Here is an 18,239-nt window from a genome sequence, read left to right on the forward strand (position 1 = left end):
TTTTAAATATTTTATTCAGAGTTCCCTCCTGATTTTATGGTATTTGAAATTTTGCTCATTTTTCAAAATAGAGCATAGTTCTTAAACATACTGGTAATCTCTGAATTGTACTGCTTTGGATTTTTTTAAACAATTCTTTTTTTGTTTTAATAAATTTCACTTTTCACAATTTTAATCCATTAATTTAAATGTGGCTTCATAATTCCTGCCATTGTCTTTATCATTTTTTAATAGGGCCACCTCCTGGCAAATTAGGGAAGTGAAATCTCTCAGATGCACTGTTAACATTTAGTGCATTTAGTTAGTACCCAACAACAATAAATCAATTGACGTTTTGGCAGGCAAGATGGCTCAGTGGGTAAAGGCAGTGCCTGAAAGCCCAGTGACTTAGGTTGGATCCCTTGAAACTATGTAAAATTGGAAGAAAATTAATTCCACAAAGTCTTCTGGTCTACACCTGTGTGTAGTGACACACATGCCCCACACACATCATGTACACACACAATAATATGTTTTTAAAATGTTTTTGTGTATTTTGAGTAGACCAAATGCTTTGTATATTTATATGTATGTAAGAATAAACACACATTGGTGGTCATAACACATACATTGAAGTACATACTTTTAAATATTAAGTTAGTTAATGATAGTAATTTGATTGGGGAAATAATCATACATATATTTGGTACCCATATGAGCATTCAACAAGAATTACAGGTTTTAGAAGAAATAAAAATGATGAGATTTACCCAGGTTGTGCACATGCCTTTGATCCTCATGCTCACGAGGCAGAGGCAAGCAGGTCTTTGTAAAAACGAGGGCAGCCTGATCTATGTAGTGAGTGCCAGGCCAGCTGGGGCTACATGGAGAACCTGTCTGAAAAAGACCAAATTTTAAAAAAGAAAGAAAAAGTGAGATTTAAGTAAATCAGAATTTCAAGAAGAAAGGATTTTTATTAAACCTGAGCAGGTACAAACAATAGGCAAGTATAATATAGGGCCTCATATGCTTACATATGTGGAATTCTGGAGAGCATAGACAGTGAGGTGAGACCTAGTAGTTTGAGCATCCTTAGCAAATTTGAGGTCTGAATCTATTCCAAAATCTGTAAAGTTTTAACTACAGGCATCATACAACAAGTAAAAAATTCCACACATGATATCATCTGATGGGTCACAGCAAAACATAATTATACTAAAGATATTGCATGGGGTAATGACCTTCAGGGTCCCAAACCTGTTATTATGCAATTATTTTTTAAAATCCAAAATCTAAAACCTATTTGATCCCAAGCATTTGGATATGTGACACTCAGCTTGTAGTGTATCTGTGTACCCAGCAAGCTCTTGTGTGCATTATAGATGCTATTCCTGGAGAAACTTCCCCTGATAGTTTGCTCCAGTTACTGTTACTAGCGTCTTCTGCAAAATTCTTTTTTTTTTTTTTTTTTTTTTTTTTTTTTTTGTTTTTAATTTACACTTGGCCTTACATTTGCCAGCATGACTGTATCAGAGTAATTGTTTAAAATGGATAAAACTCTTATAAAATGGCAAGAATTTGGATTTTTAATACCAGTCATAGTTTGATTTGTAGGTCTATTACTTGAGTATTGTAAATTAATCAAGTTATGTAATTTCTTATGTATAAAATGTTAAGTACCTACCCAGTGGTAAAGTTGTGATAAATATTATAAAATGTCTGACACTGTTTAATATAGATACTTAAAAATATTGTATAAATGTATATCCTTCACTTCCCCCCACTTTTGGTAGTATAAATAGGGTCACTTTCAGATAAAGATTTGTTACAAAGTGTCAGAGGAGTAGTGGAAGGAGCAGTCACTGGACTGGATTTCAGTCTGTTTAGTTTTTCTTGTTGTTTGGACAAGGCCTCACCATAGATAAGTCCAAGCTGGCCTTAAACTCACAGTGTTGTGTTTCTGCCTCCCTGGAAGAGATTCCAGGTGTCTGCTACCACAGGAAACTTAGAATGCAGTTGTATAATTTCTTTAAGAAATCATTGTGATTGTTGTTAATCACACAGACATAGAAATCGATCTTGGTGTTTTGTTTGTTTTATATTGGTCTTTTGTTGTTTTTACTTGGTGTCTGTCTGTTTATTTGTTTGTTTTGAGGCAGGGTCTTGTGTGTGGCCTAGGCTGATCTGGAACTGACCTTCCTGCCTCTCTCACGAGTGCTAGGATTTACAGGCATGCACCACCACAACCAGCCTCTTAGTGTTTTCCAGCCCAGTTTCATATATATAAAATGAAACTTCACAGTCAGTTGTCACACAGCCTTCATCCTCATTATCAAAAATCAGCCTTAAAATTATACATCCTTGCTGTCATTTAAATACTTGTTTAGTCCTAGACACAGTACAGTTTACACATACACTTTTGTTTACCTTGTATTTGATGAGGAGAGAGTTCAACTAGGAAGGACATAGCTCTGTGACACATAGGTGCTGATGGTCTTTCTTTAGTCTTTAGTTCTTTTTACCATTGCCTTTATAACATGTCATATACCAAATCATTCTATCCTGTGGAACAAAGATGATTTGTGATTGTCTGATGTTTGTCACATCCCTGTCTTAAAAGCAAATCATTGTGGAAGTCACTGGTTAATTCTGTTTTATATAGTATAAGGTATACTATTTATTATGTTTTATATAATAAGGTAGTACATTTTAACTTCTTTTAAAAATAAGTAATGTACAGGAGCATATCATTAAATGAAGTTGCCTTGATCTGGCTTATATGAACTCGTAGGCAATCTTTGAAATGGAGTAAGCTAGTTAGTCCCTTTAATCTTATATCCAGTATAATTCTGTCTTTCTGCTGATTCTAATACTAATTTAAATCAGTGGATAAAAGGGGAGAAAAGTAAAAGTACTGAAGTTTACTTTAGGTCATGGATCCAATTTAATGGTTAAAAGATGTTTATAATTAATTGACATTAGTTAGTGAACATTTATAACTTTATCCCAGTTATAACTTGATAGTATATATTAATGAAAATTTCTGGATATCAAATGAAAACTTTTAAATATATTGCTATATACATCCTAATATAAAGCCTTTTATGGCATATTTGTTTCCTTTTTCTATAGATATCAGAAGTTGATTGCAAAGATGCATTAGAAATGATCTGTAATTTAGAATCTGAAGGCGATGAGAAAAGTGCTCTTGTTTTATGTACTGCATTTTTATCACGTCAGCTCCAACAAGGAGATATGTATTGTGCTTGGTGAGTTGGTTTTCTTTTATAACGGAAATTTTGTTAAATGAGAATACAGTGGCTGGGCATGGTGGTACATTCCTTTAGTCCTAGCATTTGGGAGGCAGAGGCAGTTGAATCTCTGAGTTCAAGGCTAGCAGGATCCATGTAGAAAGTTCCAGGCCAGCGAGGGCTACATAATGAGATCCTGTCTTAAAACAAAGAGAATACAAAATAGATTTTAAGAGCTCAAGTAATTCAGAAGTTTTTAAAAGTCTTTTTGTTTCATCATGACAAAAAAGGGTTTTTCTAGCTACTACATTCTATGCAAAGTGATTATCAAATAGTTCACATTTTGGTTTTAAAATTTGAAAGTTTGTCAGATGCTACCCAAAAAATTTTTTTAGCTATGTCATCAACCTGTGATCTAATGTGTATATTTTTTCTCTGCATATTGTATACTTTGAGTTATTTAACTAGCTATAAACCTCATATGTTGGAAGTTTATTTCTTACCTGTAGAGATCCTTCCACTTTGCTTGCTTGTTTGACATTCTCTGTTAGCGCACCCTTCCTAGCATGGCACATTCCCCAAGTGAGCAAAACATGTAACATAGAGCTTTCTATGATGTTGCAACTTACATGTTGACTACCATTAACTTATAAAACTTGGAACCTGGGCTGGAGAGATGGCTTAACAGTTAAGAGCACTGACTGCTCTTGTAGAGGACCCAGGTTTGATTCCCAGGACCCATATGGCGACTATGAACCCTCCTTAACTCCAGTTCCAGGGGAATCCGAAGCCCTCTTCTGACCTCTGCAGTATTGCACAACACGGGTACACTCACATACGTGCAGGCAATACACTCATACACATAAAATAAAAATAATAAATAAAATAGTTTACAAAAAAAAACTTGGAACCAGAAGTCTTAGATTATTGCCAAGACTAGCAATGTATATTGTCATTCAAGAACATTATTGGTTATTGAAGGAAAATTGACTTAAAACAGTCTGGCTTTTAAGAATATCTACCAAGTAACACATGGCATGCAAATGAATATAGAACAGACCAGGTCAGTAAATGGCTGTGTAATTGAAGAAATTAAAGTTCAGAGTTACCAAGTTTTTCTGAGCAGTTGATTTCTGTTATGAAGGAAAATGATACATGTAAAATACAGAGGGCATTGACAAAAGGCAGGGATAACTACAACATATTTATTACAAGGATAAGTAGATTTTGCAGGCAGAAGATAACATGAAAATCTGTGATCACTAAGAAGTGTGTTCCATTGGTTCTAAAAAGGCATCAAAGTCTGAATTTGTATGATATACAGGAGCAGTGTGTTATACACTCTTAAATGGCAATGTAGAAGTTCATGTTTAAGAAACACTTTTAAGATACACATTTGAGAATTGCTTGGAGAATGAATAGAGAGGACACATAGAAGGAAGAAATTAGAGCTCTAGAGCTTACACAGAAGACTAGAAAGCCAGTAAATAATCCAGCTAGGAAACTACAAGGGCTTCCTTAGGTATGTGGCATCAGGTGAATAAAACGCAAAAGATATTTATCAGTCTCAAGGAAAGTTAAAAAGTTGAGGCCATTTGGGTCAGTAATAATAATATATTAAATGGAAAATAATGAATTAGGAAGAATGATAGTCACCTTTTTTACAGTCATACATTGCTTAGTGATAGAATACATCTGGGAAATACATGGTTAGAAATAATTTGCCATTGTACAAATATCAACTAAGAAGGCTACAGTGGCACAACTCAAGAGGTTGCATAATCTTTGGTATGGTACTCTGTGTGGCCTGCTGTTAATTGAAATACTGTAGTAGCATGCATGACTGTGCTCAGCTTCAGATTTTGGAAGAATCCATAGAGGAAGCATACAAAAGAGGTGAATATGGTCAAAATTTTATAAACAGGTTTTGAGGTCTTCATTATGTACATTAAAATCCAGCAGGTGAGCAGTGAAGGGGACAGAGTTCCTAAGGAGCTGCAAACTGAAGGAGGCATTAGCAGAACCCTGTATTGAGAAAATTGCTGAAAATATTGAAGCAAGAAACATTTTTGTGGAATTTAACTATGAAGGACAAAAGAGAAATTGGATACAGCAGGCACATTTATTACTTTAATAATTTTTTTCTGTAAAAACTAAATTAAAAGTCAATTTTAGTGGTTTTTTGTTTTTGTTTTTTTTTTGCTTTTTCTCAATTTAACCTTTGTAGCAGAGATTGATTTGTTCCTTCTGGGTAGATTTTTAATTTAGAAGATACAGGTTTTATGGGTTGTTTGTTTAGGGTGATGATAGATTTGAAGCTGTGTTAGGCAAGTGCTCTGTCACTAAGGTACACCTCTAATCCCAAATGAGTATGTTTTTAAAAATCATTTTGCTTTTCTTAGATATTATGCACATATACATTTTGAGCTTTTGTATTACATAGTTGAAAATTTAAATGTAAGTTCTTTAAATGTTAGATGATACCCAAATTAAAAGATAGTGCTATGCTGGGATTGCAAAATACTTATTAACAAAATGAGGAAATTGGATTTGACTTTTCCTTTGGTGTTTAGAAAATCAAAGTGCAGATTTATCTTGTATTTAGGCTTAATTCCACCTATAAAATTGGAGCCTAAAGTCAGTTTTACTTCATATGTAATGGATAGACTGATATAGTCCATGATTATTATTATTATATTACTCATCCAGCTTATCCTTTAAACTTTTTTTTAAGGGAACTCACTCTGTTTTGGAGTAAATTGCAGCAAAGGGTAGAGCCATCGATACAAGTGTACCTAGAGAGGTGTCGTCAACTTTCTTTGTTAACGAAGACTGTATATCACATTTTCTTCCTGATTAAAGTTATTAATTCAGAGGTAAGAATAATCAAGATGTTTTCCCTTAATTTAAATTCAATAAATCATCTTTAACAAGATTTTTTTAACTTTTATTACTTTTGACACTTCCAGTAATTTTTCTTCTTCAGTGCTTTGGACTTTTGATTTTTTTTTTTTTTATTATTCCTTTGAAGTATTTGATCCAGAGAAACTTAAAAGTGCATATATAAATAAAAGACTTCCTTCTACCATATAAGAAACTAATATGCATAATTCTTTCCGTTTTTGTTCTTCAGTTTTGCTAGTAGGTGTTCTACTCTTGATAGTTTGGTTATGCGGAAGATTAGAAACTTTGAACAGGGGACAAGTGTGGTGCCACACACCTTTAACCTCAGCACTCAGGGGGCAGAGGCAGGTAGATCTCTTGAGAGTTTGAGGCCAGCCAGGGTTACATTGGGGGCAGGGCATCTAAAGAAGAATAAAGAAATGATTCCATTGCTGGCAGATTGGAAGATTGTATAGTCTAAAACTCTTCTACAAAACAATCACAAATAAAATTAAACATCTTTTATTAGCAGCTGAAGGCATAAGAATTTTAGGGAACTCCCTCACCTAAGGTTTAAAATGAAGAGCAGAAAAAAACTGAAAACTAGAGCAGTAATTTTGACCTGGATGCTGGGATGTATCTGATACTTAGAGTAAGTAGTTCAGGTTTGAATATCCACATAGAGACAGGAGATAGCTAGCTGTATGGAGATTAGATAACCTGTTGTGCCCTCTCAAGATGAGTTAGATCTGAATTTGTCCCTGACCTGTACACACAGCTGCAACCTGTGAAGTGCCGTAATTGCACTGAAAGGTAGAATAGGAGCTAGAGAGCTGGCTCAGTGGTTAATCTGGTTCGATTCCCAGCACCCACATGGTAGCTAACAACCATCCAAAACCCCTGTTCCAGGAGATCTCACTTTTCTGACCTCCATGGACATTGCATGACACAAGTGCACTTACATACATGCAGGCAATACACTTATACACAAAAAATAAGAATAATAAATAATATATCAAAAAAAGAAAGGTAGACTAGAAAAGCAGTCCACTGATGGATGACATAGAGCCTTGTATCATCCAAATGGACTCTAGATCAAAGGAGGAAAACCTTTCCACTAAGAGTCTGTGTAACAGATTTGGGGGTTAAGTATATTGCATGCCCTTCAAAAATCTCCATGTCAAGTAAATGACGTTTAAAAAGATGAGAACTAGACTAGGACTGCTTTGGAGAGAAATACTGTCAATACAGGAGTCTTGTAAATAAACCCTGCTTAAAGTGGCTTCATCATCAAGGCTTACAAAATACATACCTGCCTCCTGTGAGGGAATTTTAGCAGACAGAAGGATAGAATTAAACATGCATGCATAGAAACTATAAACTGCATGTAAAGACATAAATGCATTAACGTTCAAGATTCCTTAAAAATCTGAAATGTTTCACTACATAGTGAGATTAATTTGCCTAAATTAACTTGTAAATAGCATAAGTATAGATAAATCTGTAATACATATTTATATTTAAAGACACAAAATAAGGAAATAAAGTATGAGAAAGAATGACACTATTAAAATGACCAAGTATATTTAAGAGTCAGAACGTTTGAAAATATAAAACCTTAGTAGTTGAAAAAACAACCAGAGATGGATTGTATAGATTAGACACAGCTGAAGAGGATCCTGTTAAGCAGAGGGTACACATGTTTTTCCACACATTTATTAAGGATATCAGAATCCCATCAACTAGCTTATACCCCAGCCCTATGCTACTGATTTCTTAAAATAACCTGTATAGGAATTTAGCTTGTTTTTGGTTAAGTGTGCACACAAGACATTTTCCAAAGGTCCCATCATTCATTGCATAGGTTCTGCAAATTCATAATGAAAAACAGTATTTTTAAATTAATGTGTAATACTCCTTTGAAAGGTTAAAAAAAAAAAAAAACCCTTCTCCTTCCCCCTTTTAAATTATCCATTTAGTCATTATGTCTTATACTCCATCTTAGGCTTATATTCATTCTAAAATTCACCAGTTAACCACATAAAGAATTTTAAACCAGGAGCTGGAGAGATGGCTCAGCAGGTAAGAGCACTGGTTGCTCTTGTAGAGGACCCGGGTTTGATTCCCAGAACCCACATGGCGGCTAACAGTCCATAACTCCAGTTCCAGGGAAATCCTATGTCCTCTTCTGACCTTGGCAAGCATTGCATTGATACGGGTGCACATGACATACATGTAGGCAATACTCTCATGCACATAAAATAAAAATAATAGAATTTTTTTTTTTTAAGAATTTTAAACCAGTCTAAGATGTGACATTGTGGATAGGTAAAGAAGGACTGAATGGAATGTCATGTAGGGAACTATAGTCAACATGAAAATTTGGGTAGCTTTTGATCTTATTACTAGGCAGCCAGAGATAAGGGAGAAGGGATTACCAAAAACAAACTGCCTTTGTCAGAAGCTTGCAGTGCTGTTCTAGTCTAGAAAGGCAGACAAGTCTAAATTCCTCCTAAATTATATAGCTCTTAGATTATGCTTCTGTAACTCTTAAGTTCAAGTTGCACTAGTACTTTTACTAGCTGATGTTCTGACTTAGACTTTTGAGCTAATCACTCATTTAATTACACTGTATTATGTAAAATTGTGGTGAATTCAAACTCAGTCTTTAAAATATGCATGTTATATAGCCAGTTTATGATTTGAGTATTTCCTGTTAACTTAATTCTCCAAAACTTCGAAGAATACAGTTTGATAAAGCTGTTTTTTGTTTTATTGCCATTATTTGTATAGGTTTTACCTTTAATCACAACATTAAAATATTTTTAAAACAAACCATTTGCTTTGCTAGGTGTCATGGTGCATACTTGTAATCCCATCTCTTAGGAGTCTGAGGCAGAAGGATTATGAATTCAGGGCCAGCCTGGGCTACTTAGGATGATCCTGTCTCAACAACGAAACAAAACAAAACTATTTGTTGTTTGTAAGTTGAAATAAACCCTTGTTCAGCAGCTGACAGGATTAGAAGTATCATTAGGATTCCCCTTTAAAATAATTTTAGTTGTGTTTTATGATTTTGAATCAAGTTTTGCCATTTTTAGTGAGTTTGACATTCATATGATAAAATAGTTACCTTCCCCAAGATAGTCTTTTCATCCAGAAATTCTCTGATGTCTTCTTTCTTAAATTCATTTTTCCCTATCATTTTGTGAGTTTTCCAGCTAGCACAGCCCTTCTAGAATTCTGTTCTGCATACATACATTCCTTCAGGTAGTATGTCTTCAGGTCATCATTAGCTTGGCCTTTAACTTCTCCAAAATTTCTCCTGGTCTCTTCTCATGCAGTTTCACCCACATGTCTTTGTCTTTCTTGTAGATCATAACAAGAGTGGCTTAGATGTCTGTTATTATGGCATTGTAACAGATGTTTTACTATTCTAAAAAAAAAAAAAAATGTATCTAATTTTTATGTGTGCTCACGAATTCCATGGCATATGTGTGGAAGTCAGAGGAACAACTTGCTCAGTCATTTCTCTTCCCACCATGTGGTTCCTGAGAATCAAACTTAGGTTGTCAGACTTGATGGCTGAGCCATCTTACCAGCCCCTTTTACTGTAAAATTTGTACTCAGATCTATCCCCAAACAGAATAAAATATAGAGGTTTATGTGAAAGCTAGAGACATATGGTCACCTCTTTCCCAGTTGTTTGTTTTAACTTACACCCACACCAGACCGAGCTGTAGTAGCCTAGAAGGGGTATCTATAGCTATTGAAAGATTTGAGAAAAGCACATCTCAATCTTAAAGGCCAAATTTAAAAAAATTAATTAGTGTAGATTAACATTTCCTTTGTTTCTTCACAGACTGAAGGGGCTGGACTTGCTACCTGCATAGAACTATGTGTAAAAGCTCTTCGCTTGGAATCTACAGAAAATACTGAAGTAAAAATATCAATTTGCAAGACCATTTCATGTTTGTTGCCTGATGATCTGGAAGTTAAACGTGCTTGTCAACTGAGTGAATTCCTTATTGAGCCTACAGTAGATGCATATTATGCTGTGGAAATGTTATACAACCAGCCAGACCAGAAATACGATGAAGAAAATCTTCCTATACCAAATTCTCTGCGATGTGAACTCTTACTTGTTTTGAAAACTCAGTGGCCCTTTGATCCAGAATTTTGGGATTGGAAAACCTTAAAGCGGCAATGTCTTGCACTAATGGGAGAAGAAGCATCTATTGTGTCTTCGATTGATGAATTAAATGATAGTGAAGTATATGAGAAAGTAGTAGATTACCAGGAGGAGAGTAAAGAAATGTCTCTGAATGGTCTTTCTGGTGGAGATGGCAGTAATTCGGGCCTGCTTGTAGACACTGGTGATGAAAAGCAGAAGAAGAAGGACATCAAACAGTTAAGAGAGAGGGGATTTATATCTGCTAGGTTTAGGAATTGGCAAGCCTACATGCAATATTGTGTGTTATGTGACAAAGAATTCCTTGGACACAGAATAGTACGACATGCACAGAAACATTACAGAGATGGGATTTACAGCTGTCCCATATGTGCAAAGAATTTTAATTCTAAAGAAACTTTTGTCCCTCATGTCACACTTCATGTTAAACAATCTAGTAAAGAGAGATTAGCAGCTATGAAGCCATTAAGAAGATTGGGAAGGCCTCCTAAGATCACAGCCACCCATGAAAATCAGAAGACTAATCCTGTGACAAAACAGGAACAGCGGCCTATAAAGAAGAATAGTCTGTATTCGACAGATTTCATAGTGTTTAATGACAATGATGGTTCAGATGATGAGAATGATGACAAAGATAAGTCTTATGAGCCAGAGGTAATCCCAATCCAGAAACCAGTACCTGTTAATGAGTTTAATTGTCCTGTAACTTTTTGTAAAAAGGGCTTTAAGTATTTCAAGAATTTAATTGCTCATGTAAAGGGGCATAAGGATAATGAAGATGCCAAACGCTTTCTTGAAATGCAAAGCAAAAAAGTCATTTGCCAGTACTGTAGACGGCATTTTGTAAGCGTCACTCACCTCAATGATCACTTACAAATGCATTGCGGCAGTAAACCGTATATATGTATACAGATGAAATGCAAAGCTGGTTTTAATAGTTATGCAGAGCTTTTAGCACACCGAAAAGAGCATCAAGTTTTTAGAGCAAAGTGCTTGTTTCCTAAATGTGGCAGGATTTTTTCACAAGCTTATTTACTATATGATCATGAAGCACAGCATTATAATACCTATACTTGTAAGTTCACAGGTTGTGGTAAAGTTTATCGTTCTCAGAGTGAGATGGAAAAGCATCTGGATGATCATAGTACTCCTGAGAAAGTGCTGTCTCCTGAAGACCAGCTTAATTCATCTGAAAATGATGTGAGTCAGAACACAGAAGGGAATTCTGGGAAAGAAAGATCAGTGCTTCCTTCAGAAAATAACATTGAAACGAGCTTACAAGCACATAGAAGTGATGATTGGGATAAAAGCAAAACAGAATCAGCTGGGACTGAACAAGGCCAGCTCTCTGCCTCTGAATTCAAGCAAGCTAATAAACCATTGTCAAAAGGTTTGGAAAACCCTGCTGGTACTACTGTTCTTCAGGACAATGAAGTAGCTGTGTCCATCAAAGTGTCTCTCAACCATGGGATTGAGGATAGCTTTGGAAAGCAAGAAAACTTAACCATGGAAGACACTGATGTGCCACTAGTTAGAGATTTGTGTAAACCAGGTGAAGGTACTGGTGTTGATTTGTGTCATCCAGGTTTCCAAGAAAGAAAAGAACATGAGTGCTTAAATGAAGCCCAAATTCCTCAGAATTCTTTAGCAAATTCAGAAACCCTGAAGATCGGTGACATTAACCCTCAAACCTTAGAAAGACAAGTCAGCACTCTGATGACCTTTTCTGTGCAAAATCAGGCAGGATTTCAAAACGGTTCACAGACTTCCAAGTTTGAATGTGGAGGTAATGTTAAAACATCACCCAGCCTTTATGATTTACCTCTTAAGACACTAGAAAGTATCACATTTGTTCCATCACAGCCCAACCTGAGTAGTACATTGGGAACTCCATCAGCACCTCCAGAAGCTCCAGTTCAGAAATTCAGCTGCCAGGTTGAGGGATGTACTCGAACGTATAACTCTTCACAGAGTATTGGAAAACACATGAAGACAGCACACCCTGACCAATATGCTGCTTTTAAAATGCAGCGCAAGACTAAAAAAGGTCAGAAATCTAACAACTTAAGTCCACCAAATCATGGAAAGTGTGTTTATTTTTTGCCATCACAAGTGAGCAGCTCTGATCATGCTTTTTTTACACCACAGACCAAAGCCAATGGGAATCCTGCTTGTTCAGCCCAGCTGCAGCATGTCTCACCTTCCCTTTTTCCAGCTCATTTAGCAAGTGTGTCAACTCCATTGTTACCCTCAATGGAAAGTGTCCTAAGTCCAAATTTACCTTCTCAGGATAAATGTGAGCAAGGTGGTATGCTGTGTTCACAAATGGAAAATTTGTCTAATACTGCCTTGCCAGCACAAATGGAAGATCTAACCAAAACAGTTTTGCCTTTGAATATTGACAGCGGCTCAGATCCTTTCCTTCCTTTACCTGCAGAAAATAGCTCTCTCTTCCCTTCACCAACAGACAGTGCGACTAATTCTGTTTTCTCCCAACTGGAAAATAATTCAAATCATTATTCCTCACAGATGGAAGGAAACACAAATTCTTCCTTTCTAAAGGAGGGTAGTGGTGAAAATGCAGTTTTTCCTTCACAAGTGAATGTTGCAAATGATTTCAGTAGCACCAGTGCACAACAGTCTGCATCTAAAAAAGTGAGAAAAGACCGTGGCCGGGGCCCAAATGGAAAGGAAAGAAAACCCAAGCACAACAAAAGGGCTAAATGGCCTGCAATTATCAGAGATGGAAAGTTCATCTGCAGTAGGTGTTACAGGGCTTTTACTAATCCCAGGTCACTGGGTGGACACCTGTCTAAAAGATCTTACTGCAAACCACTGGATGGGGCAGAAATTGCCCAAGAACTTTTACAAAATAATGGACAGCCTTCCCTTCTGGCCAGCATGATTCTTTCCACAAATGCAGTAAATTTGCAGGAACCACACCAGTCTACCTTCAATCCAGAAGCATGTTTTAAAGATCCATCATTCCTGCAGCTTCTTGCTGTTGAAAATCGCCCAGCATTTTTACCAAATACATTTCCCAGATGTGATGTGAGTAACTTTAATACCAGTGTTAGTCAGGAAGGCAGTGAAATTATTAAGCAGGCCTTAGAAACTGCTGGCATTCCCAGCACTTTTGAAAGTGCTGAAATGCTTTCTCAGGTTGTTCCCATAGGCTGTGTCTCAAATGCAGCACAGGTAAGTTCAGCAGTGATGCCAGGTCCAACTGGGACGCCCTTGTTACAGACCGTCTGCCACCCAAACACTTCGCCAACAGACCAGAATAGATCACCAGACTCCAAAACTTCTGCTATCAAGGAATGTAGCACTTTGCCTGTTTTAACAACAGATGATTTACTACTGAAGACTGTTGAAAATGGTTTGTGCTCCAGTTCATTGAATAGTTCTACTGAGCCACAACAAAGTTTTGGCAGTAATAGTTCACGTGTTTCTGTTATAAATGGGCCTCAAAACACAAGATCCAGTCATTTAAATAAAAAAGGACACAGTGCATCTAAGAGAAGAAAAAAAGTTGCTCCTCCAGTAATTGTACCAAATGCTTCCCAGAACTTAGTACCAAATGACTTAACAACAGTGGGACTGATGGCAAAGAATGATGTAATTCCAAATTGTGAATCTCCAAGTTTGGTGGAAAACCTAACCCAGAAATTAAATAACATTGACAGCCAGTTGTTTATAACTGACGTAAAAGAGGACTTTAAAGCCAGTCTTGAATCCCATACAATGTTAACCCCTTTGACATTAAAGACTGAAAATGGAGATTCCCAAATGATGGCTTTGAATTCATGCCCGTCAGGCATGAATTCTGATTTGCAGGTTTCTGAAGACAATGTTATACAGAACTTTGAGAAGACTCTTGATTTTATTAAAACTGCTGTGAATTCTCAAATGCTTGAGGTAAAGAGTGAATCTCAGGGTACTGATGAGACACCACAGAATGCTCAAATAAGTTACAGCATGCAGCTTCCTGCAGTTACCTCTACGCCAAATAACAAGCTACCTGATTCTTCTGAGTTTTCATCTTTCCTAACTGCCATGCCAACAAAAAGTAATATTCCTCCATCTGAAGCATTGTATAAGGAGGATCAAATACAAGAAATTTTAGAAGGTTTACAAAAATTAAAATTAGAAAATGACCTGTCTGCTCCAGCTTCCCAGTGTATACTGATAAACCAGTCAGTAACACTGGCCCCTACTCCTATTAAATCAGCTCCAAATATCACAGTTCAGCCAGTTTCTGAAATGATGCACATTCAGCTTAATGACAGAGTTAATAAGCCCTTCGTGTGTCAAAACCAAGGCTGTAACTACAGTGCCATGACAAAGGATGCCCTATTTAAGCATTATGGTAAAATCCACCAGTATACTCCAGAGATGATCCTTGAAATTAAGAAGAATCAGTTAAAATTTGCTCCATTTAAATGCGTAGTACCTACATGTACAAAAACATTCACAAGAAATTCTAATCTTCGGGCACACTGTCAGTTGGTACATCATTTTACAACAGAAGAAATGGTTAAGTTAAAAATAAAAAGGCCATATGGAAGAAAATCTCAAAGTGAGAGTTTACCGGCTCCACAAATTAACCAAATGAAAAAACAGCCACATGTGACAAAGGAAATTAAACCAGAATTACAGCCTCCCTTAGAGTTACCAGCAGTGACAGAAAATTACCTCAGCAGCATAGCAGTGACCCCAGAAAAACAAGTTGCAGAAAAAAAAAGTCCTGAGAAACCAGAATGTTCTTCACAGCCTATCACAATTACTCCTGAACAATATATGGACACAGATTCTCTCTCAAACATGAAAGCTAAAGGACGAAAAACTAGGAGGTATAGAAAAGAAAAAGAGGAAAAAAGACAGAAGAAAGCAGTTTCCCAGTCCCTTGAATTTCCAGCACGGTATAGCCCGTACAGACCTTACTGCTGTGTTCACCAGGGCTGCTTTGCCGCTTTCACAATACAGCAGAACCTGATTCTTCATTACCAGGCTGTCCACAAATCAGATCTTCCTGCTTTTTCTGCAGAGGTTGAAGAGGAAAGTGAAGCTGGTAAAGAACTTGAAGAAACTGAAAATAAGCAGAGCATGAAAGAATTTCGGTGCCAGGTAAGTGACTGTTCTCGAATTTTTCAAGCCATTACAGGCTTAATCCAACACTACATGAAACTGCATGAAATGACTCCTGAGGAAATCGAAAGTATGACTGCTTCTGTGGATGTTGGCAAGTTTCCATGTGACCAGCTCGACTGTCAATCTTCCTTCACAACATACTTGAACTATGTTGTTCATCTTGAGGTCGACCATGGAATTGGAGCAAGGACAAGTAGAACGGAAGAGGATGGTATATACAAATGTGACTGTGAAGGCTGTGACCGCATGTATGCCACTCGCTCTAATCTTCTCCGACACATTTTTAACAAGCATAATGACAAACATAAAGCTCATTTGATTCGGCCAAGAAAACTAACTGGCCAGGAAAATATATCAAGTAAGGCAAACCAGGAAAAATCAAAGTCTAAACACCGGGCAACAAAACACTGCAGAACTGGAAAAGAAGGAATGAAAATGCCCAAGACCAAGCGAAAGAAAAAAAGTAACTTAGAGAACAAGAATGCAAAAGTTGTGCAGATTGAGGAAAATAAGCCTTATTCTCTAAAACGTGGAAAGCATGTGTATTCTATAAAGGCTAGAAATGATGCCTTGTCAGAGTGTACAAGCAAATTTGTGACCCAATATCCATGTATGATAAAGGGGTGTACTTCAGTTGTTACAAGCGAAAGCAATATAATCAGACATTACAAGTGCCATAAGTTATCTAAGGCATTTACATCACAACACCGTAATCATCTTATTGTCTTCAAACGATGTGGTGACTCACAAGTAAAGGAAGCCACAGAGGAAGAAGATGGTAAAAATGATGTAAAAGATTCTGACACACTTTTATTAGAGAAAAGTGATAACTCAAGAACAGCTGCTCCACAGAAAGAAGCAGTAAAAAATGAAAAAGATGAAATGGATGAGCTAACGGAATTATTTATTACAAAATTAATAAATGAAGACTGCACCAATGTGGAGACCCAAGCTAACACTACTTCAAATATAAGTAATGATCTCCAGGAAAATAGTCCCTGCCCATCAGAAAGACAAAAAGCAGGTAATTTGAAGAGAGTTAGTAAAGAAAAAAACACAATAAAAAATAAAAAAAGGAAAGTTGAGAAACCTGAGCCAGAATCACCAGTTGAGGTACATAACGTGCATAAAGAGGAAGAGACTGCTGTTGCAATTCAAACCACTGAGGAGCATCCTTCATCCTTTGACTGGAGTTCCTTTAAACCAATGGGATTTGAAGTGTCATTTCTTAAGTTTCTTGAAGAGTCTGCAGTGAAGCAGAAAAAAAATCCTGACAGAGACCATCCAAATAGTGGAACTAAAAGAGGATCCCATTCAAATTCAAGGAAAAGTACTGATAAGACTGCTGCAAATAGTGGAAATCGCATGTGTTCTTGTAAAGACAGTGAAATCTTTGTAGAGTTTGCCAATCCCTCACAACTTCAGTGCAGTGAGAATGTAAAAATTGTTTTAGACAAGACTCTTAGAAATTGCACTGAGCTTGCCCTAAAGCAGCTTCAGGAAATGAAACCTACCGTCAGTCTGAAGAAACTTGAAGTGTGTTCAAACGACCCCGATAGGTCTGTTCTGAAAGAAATCAGTATAGGTAAAGCCACAGGCAGAGGACAGTACTGACAACTCATGTACTGTAACTGTGTCATTTGTATAGTTTCATTTAAATAGAAAGCCATCAAGCATGTTGTAATTGTGAGCTTTTAAATTTTTTGTTTACATGAATTAACCTAGCTAAAAGAAGGCAGAAAAAAAACCATGACCTCTGTCATGCAGAACTTTATTTTATCCCTATGGGACTTGAATGGAATCCGTACTTCAGTTATTGTAAATAATTGAGTTAAGCCTCAAATTTCTATCACCCAGTTGTCCTTTTCATGAAGACTGAATTATCTATGTGATTGCAACCTTCACCAGGTCGCCGCTCGTGTATAGCAGTACTCTATTTGTAGATAGCTTTTTTTGTATATATTTATTACTGTAAATCATTGCTGCCACCAGCAGTCTGTAAGTCTAAACTATTAAATGAGACATTTATATTTGCAGTTTTAATTTTAACAATGTGATCAAGTTTTTAAACTTCTTTTGATTTAAATTAAGAACTTTTTGAAGTACAACTAGAAACTGCCGTAATTGATTTTTCTTTTTCTACATAAGACTTTTATTTACAAGATGATAGTCAATGTTATGTTTCACACAGTAGGCACATTATATCAACACTCTGTGAATTTACCATCCTGCATTCTTGGGTGGTATTCATATGAAATTAAAAAACAGATTCTTTAGTAGCTACAGATTTTTTTCTTTTTCCATTGTTTCTAAATAGATATAGTTACTATGAGTCCATAAAATATAATGGAAATGTGAATAAAGACTTTTAATACATGGAAGTTTTTAAACATTGGTATTTTAAAAATATCCTTTGTCAATGTGATAGAAACTAGTAGTGTGGATCAGTGTAAATATTTAAGGTGGTGATTTGTGAAGTAGCCCAGTATTGCCTTAAATAAAATCACATTTCAGTTCTTGTTTTGTACATGTGCTCTTATAAAGGTTTTTTCCCCCATTTTCTGAGATTTATAGATGGTGTATAGCTTTAAACTGTATAAACTTTTGTGGGAAGAATTTTTAAAACTTTTTATAAATTTTAAAAATAGTATCATCAAGTGAGCCCATCTTGTGTTTATAAAATGCAAGAATCCTTACCATATATTGTTACATACATGAAATACTTTCTATAAGGAAGTTGAATGTTTTGATTTTACTGTTAATAGGTATTAGATAGTACAGAT

At 36.1% G+C, this 18,239-nt stretch overlaps 1 protein-coding gene across 2 annotated transcripts in view; it reads left to right on the top strand.

The window, feature by feature from the left end:
• Positions 1–18,239, top strand: part of Znf292 (zinc finger protein 292) — a 91,212-nt gene that overhangs the window by 72,417 nt on the left and 556 nt on the right. The window contains exons 7-9 of one of the 2 annotated variants that reach the window (XM_029562385.1): positions 3,112–3,248; positions 5,965–6,106; positions 9,976–18,221. In XM_029562385.1, coding sequence (XP_029418245.1) covers positions 3,112–3,248; positions 5,965–6,106; positions 9,976–17,070 — 7,374 coding nt within the window. In that variant the 3' untranslated portion in view covers positions 17,071–18,221. Of the gene's footprint in view, positions 1–3,111; positions 3,249–5,964; positions 6,107–9,054; positions 9,097–9,975; positions 18,222–18,239 lie in introns of those variants that run through there. The other variant, XM_029562384.1, reaches the window with a different exon arrangement.

This window comes from Nannospalax galili, unplaced genomic scaffold, assembly GCF_000622305.1.
Source record: "Nannospalax galili isolate Female #2095 unplaced genomic scaffold, S.galili_v1.0 scaffold1395, whole genome shotgun sequence".
Classification (NCBI taxonomy): domain Eukaryota; kingdom Metazoa; phylum Chordata; class Mammalia; order Rodentia; family Spalacidae; genus Nannospalax; species Nannospalax galili.